Source organism: Garra rufa, chromosome 25 (genome assembly GCF_049309525.1).
Source record: "Garra rufa chromosome 25, GarRuf1.0, whole genome shotgun sequence".
Lineage (NCBI taxonomy): Eukaryota > Metazoa > Chordata > Actinopteri > Cypriniformes > Cyprinidae > Garra > Garra rufa.
In genome coordinates this window covers 19,404,005-19,420,972 of record NC_133385.1, presented here as the reverse complement: position 1 = coordinate 19,420,972, position 16,968 = coordinate 19,404,005, and the positions used below count along the sequence as shown (strand labels likewise).

At 38.3% G+C, this 16,968-nt stretch overlaps 1 protein-coding gene across 1 annotated transcript in view; it reads right to left on the bottom strand.

The window, feature by feature from the left end:
• Nucleotides 1-16,766, bottom strand: part of galnt18a (UDP-N-acetyl-alpha-D-galactosamine:polypeptide N-acetylgalactosaminyltransferase 18a) — a 97,256-nt gene extending 80,490 nt beyond the window's left edge. Inside the window, exon 1 of the mRNA XM_073831623.1 lies at nucleotides 16,361-16,766. Within this exon, the coding sequence (XP_073687724.1) occupies nucleotides 16,361-16,601 (241 nt within the window). The 5' untranslated portion in view covers nucleotides 16,602-16,766. The remainder of the gene's footprint in view (nucleotides 1-16,360) is intronic.
• Between the last annotated feature and the right edge of the window lie 202 nt (nucleotides 16,767-16,968).

Below are 16,968 nucleotides of genomic sequence, written 5' to 3'. Positions count from 1 at the left end.
ATAACAAGAGACATTTCCACTGATCTGTTTTCTGCTTCTGTTCAGGAGGCATTATTGTCCTGATGCACAGAACTTGAGCACAATTGTCAGGATGCTGTGTGGCGCATATGTGATTAGAGTTTTAAGATGCAGCTCCTGCTGTGGGCGATCTACTCTTGCACTCTCTAACCAGTGCAAAGGTTAATAAACTCACAGAGAGACATTTGAATTCAGTCCCTCAGGTGTGCCTGCTGGGCGAGCCGCGGCCCGGTCTCCATGAAATCCTCATGGGTCAGTGTGTGAGATGTCCAGCTATGACAAACAGTCACTACAGTTTGTTTTCTGCTCTATGATGAACCTAATGGCTCTTTCATTGTTTCAAGTCAAGGTTCATTTGCTGGTATTGTAAATCTTTTGCACATATATTGTTGAGGTCAAAAGTTTACATACACATTGCAGAATCTGCAAACAGTTCATTATTTTACCAAAATAAGAGGGATCATACAAAATGCATGTTATTTTTTATTTAGTACTGACTTGAATAAGATATTTCACATGAAAGACGATTTACATATAGTCCACAAGAGAAAATAATAGGTGAATTTATAAAAATGACCCCGCTCAAAAGTTTACACACGCTTGATTCATAATACTGTGTTGTTACCTGAGTATGTTTTTTTTGTTTTGTTTAGTGATAGTTGTTCATGAGTCCCTTGTTTGTCCTAAACAGTTAAACTGCCCGCTCTTCTTCAAAAAAATCCTTCAGGTCCCACAAATTCTTTGGTTTTTCAGTATTTTTGTGTATTTGAGTCCATTTCCAACAATGGCTGTATGATTTTGAGATCCATCTTTTCACGCTGAGGACAACTGATGGATGCATATGCAACTATTACAGAAGTTTCAAACACTCACTGATTCTTCAGATGGAAAAACAATGCATTAAGAGAATGAAGAATGAAGATGTGTACATTTTTCTTTTTTTGCCTAATTTTTTTTAATTATTATTATTTAGTAATGCCCTTTAGAAGCTACAGAAGATACCTACACGCTTCCCAGAAGACAAAAGTTTTCACCCCCGCTTAATGCATCATGTTTCTATCTGAAGCATCAGTGAGAGTTTGAACTTCCTGTAATTGCTGCATATGAGTTTCAAGGAATATTTAACAGAAAAATGTGAACCCACAACACAGTATTTCTGAAATGAATAAATAAATAAAATAACTAAATAATTCTTTATAAAATCAATTAAATTAGGCATGCTTTTGGTTATTAAAATTTAATGAAATTATTAAAATGAAACTGAATTATTAAAAAACTGAATTTGGTAAAAAAATAAAACTGAATGTGAGACAAAAAAAGTACGTCATAGGGCTATAAACTAGGGATGCACCGAAATGAAATTCTTGGCCGAAGCCGAAGCCGAATAATAATGAAATGCTTGGCCGAAGGCCGAAGGCCGAATACCGAACGCGGTGTTTCGCATTTTTTTCTATTTATTTTGTCCATTTTTTCACCATTACAATTATTAAATAGTAAAAATGTGCTTTTTACTATTTTGTGGTTTGCTTTTCAGAGAAATAAATCAAATAACAAAAATACAATTTCAAAATATTTATTTAACACTGAACATTTTTTTTTTTTCAAAAGAACGCTCTTTTGGCTCTTTTTAAATATTTAGTCAGTTTTAAGAAGCCAGCTTGGGGGCATCTCAGTTTATCCTGGAAATAATCACTGGGAGGAATGATGAGTATTGAATTATTCTGAAGTATTGATTATTACCTCATTTGTTATGTGTGGACAATGTTTCATAGGTTTGCACAACATCCCTCTGCTTAGACAGTGACATCAATATTTTGGATTTACCTTTAGTACAAAGTGTGTGTATGTGTAAAGCTACGTTGGCTTATATTATTCATACAAAGTGGGCTGCAAGGAATGTCTGTGCAAAACAGCTTTTAGTGGAAAATTTCTATACAAGAACAGTATCACAAAAGAACATTTTGATAGATAACAAAAAATATTTAAAGTATTAGACATATAGGCTACTGTAGACAGAATTAGAATAAATAAAATGGAAATGTCTACATATTACTACTATAACTACTGTAAACTTTGCAAATAAGAGATCAGCCCCTGCCCCTATAACTGTTCTGTCTTGCAGAGGAGCTAATTTGTGTGCATCTGTATGAAACACGCGTAGGAAAAAAAGAACGACAGAAAGAACGGCTCCCCCCAGCCGCGACTCGGCTCCCATCGTTCATGTTAATGAGCCGTTCAAAAGAATCGGTTCGTTCGCGAACGTCACAACTCTACTACTTTCCTTTTCGCTGCTGCTTCTTGCCGTAGCCGCCGCCGTGTCTTTCCCGTACTCTGCATGATGTTCGGGTGTCTTGATTTTAAGTGATAAATTAAACTTGAAGTGCTGTACGTTTTTGCAGATGCACCCCCTCTGGACAATTCAGCAGAACAGTGTCTGCAAGCCGCCGTTTTTGCCTCTTTCTCTGACACTTTAAAGTGCTTCCACACTGCTGACATGTTTGCTGCATAAAGCGCGCGCCTCTCACTCTACGCGGGTTACTGTTTGATCGCGTCATTAAAAACGTCTTTGTTCGGCAAAATTTATTCGGCCTTTTTACTTATTCGGCCGAACACCGAAAGTGCTTTTTTTGCCATTTTCGGCCGAATAATTTCGGTTGCCGAACATTCGGTGCATCCCTACTATAAACATTTAATTTTAGTTAAACTTTTAATAAATTTCTGTTAAATTGTGTAAGTTTCATGATTTCAAATAATTAAACATGCTTGATTAGTATTAATATACATGCAAAAAGTATTAATTTCTTTCAAACAGTCTGTGTGGGGGTGGTGGTGTATGTGTATATATATATATATATATAAAAATAAATCTTGGAGTATTCATCTATGCTTGCTTTGCTATTAAAAACAGCAGTGTATAGGTATAACTGGCCCTGGAAAAGTTGCTGCTTAAGTTTTTATAATAGCAATTTGCATATACTCCAGAATGTTATGAAGAGTGATCAGATGAATTGCATAGTCCTTCTTTGCCATGAAAATTAACTTAATCCCGAAAAAAACTTTCCACTGCATTGATAAGAAGGCTTCAGGGCGTCCAAGAAAGTCCAGCAAGAGGCAGGATCGTCTCCTAAAGAGGATTCAGCTGCGGGATCGGAGTGCCACCAGTGCAGAGCTTGCTCAGGAATGGCAGCAGGTGTGAGCGCATCTGAACGCACAGTGAGGCCAAGACTTTTGGAAGATGGCCTGGTGTCAAGAAGGACAGCAAAGAAGCCACTTCTCTCCAAAAAAAACATCAGGGACAGATTGATCTTCTGCAAAAAGTATGGCGAATGGACTGCTGAGGACTGGGGCAAAGTCATATTCTCAGATGAAGCCTCTTTCCGATTGTTTGGGGCATCTGGAAAAAGGCTTGTCCGGAGAAGAAAAGGTGAGCACTACCATCAGTCCTGTGTCATGCCAACAGTAAAGCATCCCGAGACCATTCATGTGTGGGGTTGCTTCTCATCCAAGGGAGTGGGCTCACTCACAATTTTGCCCAAAAACACAGCCATGAATAAAGAATGGTACCAAAACACCCTCCAACAGCAACTTCTTCCAACAATCCAACAACAGTTTGGTGAAGAACAATGCATTTTCCTGCACAATGGAGCACCGTGCCATAAGGCAAAAGTGATAACTAAGTGGCTCGGGGACCAAAACGTTGATATTTTGGGTCCATGGCCTGGAAACTTCCCAGATCTTAAAACTTGTGGTCAATCCTCATGAGGCAGGTGGACAAACAAAACCCCACTAATTCTGACAAACTCCAAGAAGTGATTATGAAAGAATGGGTTGCTATCAGTCAGGATTTGGCCCAGAAGTTGATTGAGAGCATGCCCAGTCGAATTGCAGAGGTCCTGAAAAAGAAGGGCCAACACTGCAAATACTGACTCTTTGCATAAATGTCATTTAATTGTCGATAAAAGCCTTTGAAACGTATGAAGTGCTTGTAATTATATTTCAGTACATCACAGAAACAACTGAAACAAATATCTAAAAGCAGTTTAGCAGCAAACTTTGTGAAAACTAATATTTGTGTCATTCTCAAAACTTTTGGCCACGACTGTACATGCCATTTTCAAATTTTATTTATGGCTTTATTTACTTATGGCCTTGCTCAGTAAAAAAGCACGGAACCACTTGAACCTCAGATATGACAGCCACTGCTGTGCTACAGCTATTTTAAGGTGCTGTTTTGAAGTTAATTAACCTGAATATTAATGACAAGTTAATGAATATGAACAGAATATATTGAAACAACCTGAGTGTAAAATCATATTAAACTTACTTTAGAACAAGTTGTTGGGAAAAACTCTTCATATATTTAAGAATCTTCATATATGACTCTTTTCCTATATTTATCATTTATGTAGAATAGTTAAATTTTATTTTTTGCTGCCAAGCAATTGCCAAAACAGCCTCAAGAGATTTAACATGCTACAGGTTCTCTGTAATATTCAAGGAATGTCACTCATTCAAGCAAGGACATCTCAACCGCATACAGTTTTTTGGTCTCGCTCAGCTAGTCAAGGGTTTTTAACCTTGCGTCACTGGCTCAGTGAGTGTTTCCTCGTTTACTTGGCTAACGGCACACAACTACCGGTATGAACATACAGGCCAAGATGCGGTCTAATGTGTGAATGAATCACTCAACTTAGCTGATTCTTTTTAACGAATCAGTCTGAATTAAAAGGAAATCACTGTACTGAATCAGACAAGTCACCTCACTATATATTTGTATCGGCATCTGTTCTCAGATTTCATCAGAATCAATCCAAAAAAAGGCAGATCATGCTGTCATTCATCCTAACATCCTCCCTCATCACGCATCTGATTGGACGGTGGAATAAAGCTGAAATCGTTTCAAGCTTTGAGGATTACCAAAGCTCAAGCTTGATTACGGGCTGCTCTCCGGACGACAGACATCCGTGAGACGGGCTGACAAATCAGTGCAGCCGGATGCACCCTAAGTGGAGCCCACTGACAGAGGGGAAGAAACTGTTCATCAGCAGCTGACCTCATGATGACACATGCAAACAGGAGCTATAAAAAACAGCTCAGAATCAACAGAAAACATATCAAATTTCTCCCACGCATTAAGATTAACCCTAATCCTAACCTCAAACATGACTAAAGGGCATTTTATACGCTCAGCTTGTGATATTGCCTCCTCTGGTATAAGCCGTTTCCTGTTGAGCAAACAGCGATGGCTGCTTCAGTTTCAAGTTGCAAGAGGATATTACAGTAAATATTGCATTCAGTGTTGCATTTAGGTGATAGCTAAAGAAATGATCAAAAATAATAAAATTAAATATTTATTTCAGCATAAAGTAATTTTTGTTGTTGATTTGTTGTAATTTTTAAAGTTAAAGTTAATCTTTAAAGCGACAGTCCACCCAAAAATGAAAATTCTGATAATTACTTACCCTCATGTTGTTCCAAACCCTTAAGACCTTCGTTCATCAATTAAGGTATTTTTGATGAAGTCCAAGAGCTTTCTGACCCTGCATATACAGGAACGCAACTCATTCAAGGCCCAGGAAGGTAGTAAGGACATCATTAAAATAGTCCATGTGAGATCACACAAGAAATTGTTGAATAAAGTCGTTATTTTTGTTTTCTTTGCGCATAAAAAAGTATTCTTGTAGCTTCATAACATTACGGTTGAACCACTGATGTTACATGGACTGTTTTAACAATGTTCAGAAAGCTCTTGGATTTAATCAAGACATCTTAATTTGTGTTCCGAACATGAACGAAGGTTTTACAGGTTTGGAACGACATGAGGGTGAGTAATTAATGACAGACCTTTCATTTTTGGGTAAACTATCCCCTTAAAATACTTATGTATTAGTACTTAAATGTAGGTTTTAGCAAACCCTTCCTATTTTCTCTTATAATTCATATTTTACATTTTAATGTTGTAATGCTTTAATTCACTTGTAGCATTTAAAACAATTCATTTTTTAATAATAATCATAATGGCCCGATTTCACAGACAGGGCTTAGACTAAGCCACGATTAGCAGATAGTTCAATTAGGATATTTAAGTAATTTTTATAAACATGCTTAGAAAAAAAACATTACTGTTGTGCATCTTGAGACAAAACAAAGGCACCGATATATTTTTATATCAGTCAGTGCAAGTTTCTTTCAGTTCAAACAGCTCAGACTTACATTTTAGTCTAGGACTAGGCTTAAGCCTTGTCTGTGAAACCGGGGGAATATTAGCCTTATTAATTATATATATAAGCATCTGCTGAATGAATAATTGTAAAAATGTAATACGCCATAACATATAATTGGATAAATGTTAAAGTCACAATGCTATAGAAGTAGCCACAGAGCTTTTCTTCTGGCGTACTGTTTATCTGAATAAAAGTTATGACATTCTGTTTAAAAACTTACAAGGTCAAACATTTTATTTATTTATTTAAATGAATGGATTGTTCACAATTGTTCTCCAATCATGGAGGGTACGTTTACATGACAGTGATGTACAGTGAGGGAAAAAAATGATTTGATCCCCTGCTGATTTTGTACGTTTGCCCACTGACAAAGAAAAGATCAGTCTATAATTTTAATGGTAGGTTTATTTGAACAGTGAGAGACAGAATAACAAAAAAAACAAAAAACAAAACAAAACAGAAAACACAATTTTAAAAAAGCTATAAATTGATTTGCATTTTAATGAGTAAAATAAGTATTTGCAAAACATGATTTAGCAAAACCCTTGTTGGCAATCACAGAGGTCAGACGTTTCTTGTAGCTAGCCACCAGGTTTGCACACATCTCAGGAGGGATTTTGTCCCACTCCTCTTTGTAGATCATCTCCAAGTTATTAAGGTTTCGAAGTTGACGTTTAGCTCCCTCCACAGATTTTCTATGGGATTAAGGTCTGGAGACTGGCTAGGCCACTCCAGGACCTTAATGTGCTTCTTCTTGAGCCACTCCTTTGTTGTGTTGTGTTTTGGGTCATACCCATCCATGACCCATTTCCAATGCCCTGGCTGGCTTTAATGCACTGGCTGTGACGGTACATGGCCCCGTCCATTGTCCCTTTGATGTGGTGTAGTTATACTGTCCCCTTAGCAGAAAACACCCCCAAAGGATAATGTTTACATCTCCATGTTTGATGGTGGGGATGGTGTTCTTGGGGTCATAGGCAGCATTCCTCCTCCTCCAAACACGGCGAGTTGAGTTGATGCCAAAGAGCTTGATTTTGGTCTCATCGGACCACAACACTTTCACCCAGTTCTCCTCTGAATCATTCAGATGTTCGTTGGCAAATTTCAGATGGGCCTGTACATGTGCTTTCTTGAGCAGGGGGACCTTGTGGACATTGCAGGATTTCAGTCCTTCACGGCGAAGTGTGTTACCAATTGTTTTCTTGGTGACTATGGTCCCAGCTGGCTCTCATGATCTTCGAAACTCCCCAAGGTGAGATCTTGCATGGAGCCCCGGACCGAGGGAGATTGACAGTTATTTTGTGTTTCTTCCATTTGTGATTAATCAAAAAAAAACTGTTGTCACCTTCTCTCCAAACTGCTTGGCGATAATCTTGTAGGCCATTCCAGCCTTGAGTAGGGCCACAATCTTGTCCCTGACATCCTTGGACAGATCTTTGGTCTTGGCCATGGTGGAGAGTTTGGAAACTGATTGCTTCCGTGGACAGGTGTCTTTTATACAAGTAACAAGCTGAGATTAGGAGCACTCCCTTTAAGAGAAATCAATTTTTCCCTTTTTTGAAATGCGATTTTTGGATTGTTTTGTTTTTATTCTGTCTCTCACTGTTCAAATAAACCAACTATTAAAATTAAAGACTGATCATTTCTTTGTCAGTGGGCAAACGTACAAAATCAGCAGGGATCAAATAATTTTTTCCCTCACTGTACCATCAAATATTTTTACTGGTGATTTATTGTAACTAACATTGGATATTTAAATGTACATATTTATTTTCTTTTTTTCCATTTAAATTACATTTTCCATCATTTACTACTCTTTTAAAAGTTCATCTTTAAAAGTTTAGTTCACCCAAAAATGAAAATTCTGGCATTATTCTGACATGTGTTGTGATACTGACATGGAAGAGAAGAAATTGTTCAACAAAGTCATTATTTTGTTTTCTTTGCGCATAAATAGTATTCTCATAGCAAGAATTACGGTTGAACCACTAATGTCAAATGAACTTTTTAACAATGTCCTTACTACCTTTCTGGGCCTTGAAGATTTCAGTTGCATTGCTGTCTATGCAGGATCAGAAAGCTCTCAAATTTCATTAAAAATATCTTAATTTGTGTTCTGAAGATGAACAAAGGTTTTATTTGGAACGACATGAGGGTGAGTAATTAATTACAGACTTTTTATTTTTGGGTGAACTAACCCTTTAAAATACTTATTTATTAGCATTTAAATGTGAGCTTTAGCAAATCTCTTTAAAATCTATGTTTTAAGCTTAAATAAACTTGTTTACATGTTTTACAGTGATGTACTGAAAATGTTCTTTTCTTTACACTTTTGAAAAGTTTCATGTACAGATGACAACGTTCTCGAAATGATCCCAGTTTATACAGATATGCGAAAACTAATAAAATAGTGTATAAGCCTTATCGAAATTTATCATAAAAAAGAAAAACATTTCTTCATAGCAAGACTGCATTAAATAAACTGCTGGTACTACTTTTTTTTTCACTGTCTAGACAGAGCACGCCTTTCCACCGCAGAGACAACTCATTTAATTAGCGAAATCTGATGGGTGTCTAGGCAATTACCCGCCTTTAATTAACTACAACACATTTAAAGAGCCAATCAAGACATTCTGAGAAAAATCCAGCAACTTTTCCAGTGTGCATTGTGACCTCCATGCGATCAAGTATCCTCCTCCCACTCCACTCCTTCCCTCTGGCGTTTCTCCTTCATTTCCCATCAGCAAGTGAAGCGTGGCGTTAAAACGAGCCCTTGTACGTCCTATCCTATAATGAGAGAACTGTGGACAAAAACACTTTTGATAACGATAACAATCTCAGGTGGTATTTAACAGAGGCGGTACGACAGAACAACACATGCCTGCGGGGTGCGCGCGCAAAAACACCCAGCGTTAATTGTCAGGCAGGCGCACCGTAATGAGACAGTCCAAAATAAATTAGCGTGGTAACACTCGGCTCGCAAGTGTGACTCATGAACTTATGAACTTGTGAACAGGGCACAGAGAAGAAAAGATAATAGTACGAAGGCGGGATTTTTATAGCACTCAGGCACCCTGCTGATCTCCAGTGCAGAGCTGTGTGAAAATGGGAAGAGAATGGGTGAGTTATTCTCGTGTGGTACAGCGCTGCCGTTCTCTTTAGATGTACAGAAAACTCAGCAGTTGTTTGCACAGCAATCACCCATGAGCATGTGAATACAAGACTCTACTGTACTCTCTATACACTGAATCCAGTTAAGGGCCATGCTTTCGAAAGCTTCAAAGAAGAGGGGAGCAAGTATGAGCAGGCCCAGATGGAAACAGTGGACTTTTTTTCACATTTTAAGCACTTATTAGGGGGGAAACCTCTGGGATGGATTTTAATGTGGTACAAATGTGTTAAAATGATCTGTACTACACTTTAGAAAGATTACAAATTTAAATACTTCACTTGCATTATTAAACTGTCTAACAGGTTCCTTTAAATTCTCTCCTGGCATGCTATTGGTCATCCACACAGTTAGCTCCACCCCAAACTCACTATTGGTTGAGTCAACGTCGCTGTTGTCGGGCTGTTCAGGGTGTTTAAACAAACAGCGCAATGTTTTCATAACACCATAGTAAAAGCTCTTTCAAGAGAAGTCAGTTCATTTGCCGGCCATATTTGAAAGGCCTCCGGGCAGCTTTTTCAAGCATGACTAACTCCTATCTATTTAAATGGGGAAATACTGAAATCTTAAAAACTTGACACTCACATTTAAATACGATGTAAAATGAACTGTTCATGAATGCTTAAATAGCATTAAGAAAGCGTTTACCAATGTGCATAATCTCAAGCACACGATGCAGGAAACTGACTGTTTCTGTGGCATCCAGAGCTTATAACAGCAGCTGTAGTGACACAATGACTATACTAATTGCTAATTGGCACTTTTATTTATAAAGTGGGACTTATTCCACCATATCGTGAAAAGATAGTCTCAGTCGTCACGCCCTCGGACCGTTGGTTGAACATCTGATGCACATCGCACACAAAATTGGAAACACTTCAGAAGTTTCTAAGTCATCATCAGATTGGTTGATTGACAGGATTTCTGGGAGATGTGTGTGTTGCATTCTTTAACGTTTCGCCTGAAAACAAAGATACCATGATGCCAATCTCCTTCATGAAAGAAGAAAGTTGCCGTGTTTACAACCATGACAATAAGCGTTTATCAGGATCAACTAAACACTGGATTTTCAAAAGTATGGGAAATATTTAAAGTACGCTGCTTACAATATTTCTAATATGTTTAAGAGTTTCACACACCGGTCTGTTATTGATGAAACATGATTGGTTGCTTGGTCAGTCATATGGCCTCCTGGGCAGGCCTTGGCCATTCAAAGCAGCCAAGGTTCCCAGGCCTTCTGCCGTCAAGTCTGAAGGTCTGGCTATGCAAGACTAACTTAAAGATATCTGACAAATCAAGCTGGGAGTTTGACTGACAGGCGATCTGACAAATCATGACGCTGAATCTGCCATTTTGTTGACCGACAAACAAACCAAACAGGAGAGTAGATTAACGTCAGTGGACTTGAACTTGAAAAATGGTGTATATTGACTTTTTTCTACGGTTGAAAGTAGATACAATTCAAATGTTCATTCGTTTATTTAATTCTTTAACTAATAAAAAGGAAGAGATGATCGGTTTATGTGTTGCTTGAACTGAGGCACTACAGCGATAAGACTTAAAAAAAATGTAGTTTCATACCTAAAGTAACCTGTTCTGTTGTGTCTGGCGTGTTGTCAGGTTCCTGTTTGCTCAGCGATTTTCTGTGTGAGAACATAATGTATAGCGTGAGAGCGAGTTGCACTTTCTTCCATTGATAGCAATATTTATACAGTCTTTGGTTCTTAGGTCTGCAGATTTTTTTTTTTTTAATTGACTGGCTTACTTAAACATCTGCAAATTAAGCTGGGACTATTAAATAAATAAATTGACTCAAACATGAAACTTTTCACTATTTACTCTTTTAGGAGACAATTCAATTAATATCCATTTGGTAATTCCAATACAATGGCAGCCCAGTAGGCACATTTTACACTGTCAACTGTCACTAAAATACAGAATTAGAGCAGCATCTGCAGGCCTGGAGTGTAAAGTGCTGGGTGTCAAAGGAATGCAATGGCAAAACCTAAGATATCAGGATGTTGTCTTCCGAGTACTTTTTAAATTAAAAGAGTTACAATGTACTTTTAAGCTGACACTCTTGGGTGCCTTATTAAAGTTACCATAATCAAAATTGACAATTGACCCTTTGCTGGAAATTTGAATTTGAAATTTGAACATCATTCGACTTGAACTTTAAAACTGTGTATATTGACGGCTTTCCTCGGTTGAAACAAACCTTCTAAAACCTTTTGTTGTTCATTCATGTTTATTTTGTGCTAGTAAACTAGTCTAATAAAGGAAAAGAGATGATTGGCTCACGTGCCGCTTGAACAGAGGCGCTACAGTGATCTGTCACGACACATTAAAGTGCCACAAAACAGTATTTATTGTTTGAATTTCTTAAGTCTTTGTTTCATACCTAAAGTAATCGGCTCTGTCTTGTCTGTATGCGTGTTGTCAGTTTCCTCTTGGCTCTGCAATGGAATTTTCTGTGATGTATGGCGTGAGAGCCCCATGGCTTGTCGGACATAGCAATATTACTGAAGGGAGGCGGGTCTTTGTGAAGGGTAAATTGCCGATTGGCAATTTATAGAGGAACTTATGCTGCTTTCACGCCAATTACTGTAATTCTGAGATGACAACGCGTGACATTTTACTCATAGCTTTCAATGTTCTGGGACTCAGAGGTAGTGCCTAAGTAGTGCCAAAATGAACCTGGCAGCGGTCAAGTGGTACAGCTGTCACTGGTCCAATTCGTAATTCTCAGAAAATACAAGTTGTAATTTACAAGAAAATACAAGTTGTAATTATGAGTTCAGGAGCAATTGAGGGCTTTGGTGTTAATAGTTTTGCCAATGAAAAAATATTTATTGTATGAATTTCTTTTTTAAAAAATGACAATTTCTGTCTTGTCTGTTGCTCTGCAATGTATTTTTCACTGTGTATGAACATGTGTGACGTGAGAGCGGCGCAGCTTATCAGACATAGCAACAGTAATGTAAATGGGCGGGTCTTTGCAGAGGGTCAATTTCTTATTTATGGAATACTGCAAAGTTTATTATTAATGATTTATCTGTGCATATCATTTTTGATTCAAATTCATTTAACATTCCAAACAATTCCTAATGAACAAAATCAAGTCCAAGGACATTTGATCTTGTTCAATAAGCTGTATCAGTTGGATATATTTCACAACAGGGAAGAACAGACTGAACATTGTTTTTTGTTCTGTGGAAGAAAATAACTTCTATTGGCTCTAAAACAACACGAGGGTGAGTAAGTAATGGCAGAATTTCCAGTTTAAGTGAACTATCCCTTTAAAGAATGAAAGCTCTGCTAATAACGTCAAACATATATTTTATATCAGACATACCAATATACTACAAAAAAGTAGACTTGTTTTCCTTGCTTTCTCCCTAACTCTCCAGTGTCCTACACTCAGCATTTCAAATGCCACAACACCAGATCTTGTATCCCGGGCCGTCACAAGCAAAGCACTATAAACGTGGCATTTCCATAGTGACCTTCCACTAACCAGTGGACAAGTTCACATTTGCTAATTTAAACTGGGTTACAAGGGAAGAACTTGCTTTATTTCGTTCTCTCTGTAAGACAGCACATCAACGCTGTTGCTTGTGCCAACGCAAACCTGGAGGTCCAGCCTCGGTCTCTGCCAATGACAATGCAATCAGACAGTTCAGATGGGCGTGAAAACCGGACTCTTCACTTTTAATGGATTTTGGTTATCGTAAAAAAGAAGAGACTGCAAGCAAATCTGAAGTGTCTTGATTACTTCTTTCACTGAGACTTATTCTCTAAAAATACAGAGGAGCAAGTGATTCTTAATACTTTGTTCTTACCTAAATGATCCACAGCTGTGTGTTTTTTTTTGTTTAGTAATAGTTGTTCATGAGTCCCTTGTTTGTCCTGAACAATTAACTTCCCACTGTTCTCCAAAAAAATCCTTCAGGTCCCACAAATTCTTTGGTTTTTCAGCATTTTTGTGTATTTGAACCCTTTCCAACAACGATTGTATGATTTTGGGATCCATTTTTTCACACCGAGGACAACTGAGGGACTCATATGCAACTATTACAGAAGGTTCAAATGCTCACGGATGTTGCAAAAGGAAAAACCATGCAGTAAGAGCCGGGGGTGAAAACTTTTTGAATTTGAAGATCAGGGTAAATATAACTTATTTTGTCATCTGGGAAACATGTAATTTTCTTCTGTAGCCTCTGAAGGGCAGTATTAAATAAAAAAAATATGATATTTAGGCAAAATAAGAAACATGTACACATCTCCATTCTGTTCAAAAGTTTTCACCCCCTGGCTCTTAAAGGGATAGTTCACCCAAAAATGAAAATTTGATGTGTATATGCTTACCTCCAGGGCATCCAAGATGTAGGTGACTTTGTTTCCTCAGCAGAACACAAACGAAGATTTTTTACGAAAACCGGTGCCGGAAGCGATCTGTCGCATGTATACAACACTCATTGTTTACATAGAGCACAGAGATTGTGGGTATAGCGGCTATTCAAAATGGTAATTACTTGCGCTTATCCTGATTGTTCAAACCGATTTAAAGCTAAAAGATTACGTTTGCTTGCGCAAACTCATCCGGGACTTTTCACTGATTTCCCCTTATGGCGTTTGCGTATTCTACGCCAGAGGGCGTTCACATGTCACGAGCCGGATGATAAGCTCGTGCTCAGGACAGATGGATGTGGCTGTGTATCAAAGGTAAAAAATTATATAAATACTGTTCAGTTTCTCGCAAAAAACGATCGTTTCGTGTCTTAGGACATCAATGTATCGTCACGAGTCGCAGGGTGTAATTTGGATTTGTCTGTGCATGTTTTTGTTTACTTTTAAAGGTTTGGTGCCAATCCACGTCCATTATTTGGCTGGCAGACTGCACCGGTTTTCGTTAAAAATCTTCGTTTGTGTTTTCTGAGGAAACAAAGTCACCTACATCTTGGATGCCCTGGGGGTAAGCAGATAAACATCAAATTTTCATTTTTGGGTGAACTATCCCTTTAATGCATTGGTTTTTTTCTTCTGGAACATCAGTGAGTGTTTGCACCTGTAATAGTTGCATATGAGTCCCTCAGTTGTCCTCAATACTTGTTGATTGTTATCAGTACTCTCAGTTTGTGTTAATAGTGTTTTCACGACGCGTCATCAATTGACCATTTTGGTGGCACTGAATGTAAGCAATGCTTACAACTTGCATATTTTCCTGATTATTGCTGCAGAAAATGGTCAATTATTGTCATAGTTTAGTTTTAGTTTATTGTCATGTTTTGGGCTGTAGTAATTGGTTGGACTGGGAAAAACATTTAGAGTACTATAGACTGCCAAAAGTTTAACAAACCAAGGAGAAGAGTGCAAAAACTGACTGAGGAACAAAAGACATTTGTGGTTGGACAAAATGACCCAGGATTTCCAGGGAAAGAATCTTGAAAGAATTTGTGTTTGTTCTTATCATTTCCGTAGTAGGTGTATTTCAAGTAGGTGAAATATTAGGCTAAATTCTTAATTAATACTGCTCGTATGTAACTTTACCACCTATTAACTTTAGTTTGTCAAAATATTGTGCCCTTACTCGCTTACTAAGTCCTTCTTTATAAGATTTAGCAGCTTCCATTCTGTGGTTTAGACAGCAGAAATCACCAGTAGTAACATGTATTCAGTAGTACATTAACCATGCAATACATGCTGTTGCTTACATCTGAGTATTGGTGATATTAACGTGCATCCAGGTAACTGACCAAATCGTGTCGTAAGTGCAAAAAATTTCTCATAATTTTCCCTCAAAAACGCAATACTTGTTTTTTTAAATATTATGTTGGACAATAAAATTGTGAGTCTTCAAACAGAAATGCAAAAACAATAGCTGTTTTCAAACCGGTTTCTCTGAATATTTTCTTTCTTTTTCATTGGTTGGCCAAAAAGATAGTCCCAAAACTCATTCTATTGGCTGAACCAAAGCTGCTGTTGTCGGACCATTCAGCTGTTTTAACAGCATTAAAAAGCCACAATGTTCACACTTGTTAGGTAAAACCAAACTACAGATGGTTGTGGTTTTCTCTGTATGGCATTTTAAAATCCAAAGACTGACACATTTCACCTTAAATGAAATATTTTAAGACAAGTGAGGAAGGAAAATGTTGTATACAGTATGTAATGTAGCATGATGCACTCAATCGCTTAAGTGCCTTGTTGTGTAGGTGTACTGGGTGTATTTTGATTGACATTTATGGCTTCACTATGACTGCACTGAGCGAGAAGCAAGCTTTAAGACCTTGAGCTCAGCACAGGAGCTCTACTTATGGTACAGGCCAACATATCCCATAAATCCGGCCAAATGCTTCTCAACAAGATTAGCGCATGCATTAATACTTTACAGAAATACAATTCCTCACACAAAGCCTGTTAAGGCATAAACGGCGGGTTATTTTGAAGACAGCACCCCCCTTATTGCATTTCCAAGGCCATATTTTTTAACACTACTGAATTAGATTGACATCAACAGTACACTAATGATGATTAATCATCTGGGATGAGAAGCTGTTCAAACTCTTGCAGGTTATCATCACTCCCAGCTGTCCTGTTTGAGTCCAGCAAAGCAACATGATGGCACCAGCCGCGGGACTGATGTTTACGCCAGGACTTTGCCAAGTGCTAAATTTATGCCCCTCTCTCTAGCTGCAATAAACCTGAGTTTACACTGCACCAGCTGAATACAGAAATCTGCTGGGAGCTGAATACAGTCCAGATAGAGGTGCTATAACATTATGATTGATCTTCAATTAATCTGTGTATGCATATACAAACAGAGCCATAAAAGAGACTCATTAACATCAGCATCTGAAGTGCAAAGCCCCTTTAAACCAGTATTGTTCTTCATATACAGCAACTGTAAAAAGATATAAATCATGCTGTCATGTTAAAACCACGTTACCTTGGATGTGCTGGTTAACAACACTCTCCAGCCTGTCCAGTCTCTCTATAATCCTCAGCGTTTCTCCTCTGTTGTCATCATCAAACTTTTTCTCGTGCGTCCTCCCTGTAACTTTGACGTTGCCGTTATGAGACACATAATTGGTGATCCATCCGACGTAGAGCAGACACAAAATATTGGTCATGCCGCTTAAAATCACACACGTGGACACCAAAGTTTTGGTTCTCCTCGTGCATGCCATCGCAACATCCCCACTTGTGAAACAGGCACAAATCCTCTACGCTTTTGGCGGCGGTTCTGCTCTCATACAGCCGGGCGGAATGATCTCCCGTATAACGTTTCGGCTTTGAGTCTCCGGCACATCTTATGTGACAGGGAGCTGCAGCTGTTCGGATCTGTGCGGATATCTCCCGCGCTTGTCCGCACTGTTTGACAGCGGGTTTACAGCTCAGCAGCAGCACGCGCGCACGGCGTCATAGAGCCAGAGGGACACGCGCACCATGTTGCAGCGCGCGCTGCTGTTGACAGCCAATGAAGTTCAGCAGTACTAATGGTTTAGGCCATCTGTTTTACATTGGATATCAAGGAATACTAAAATGTTTACTGTA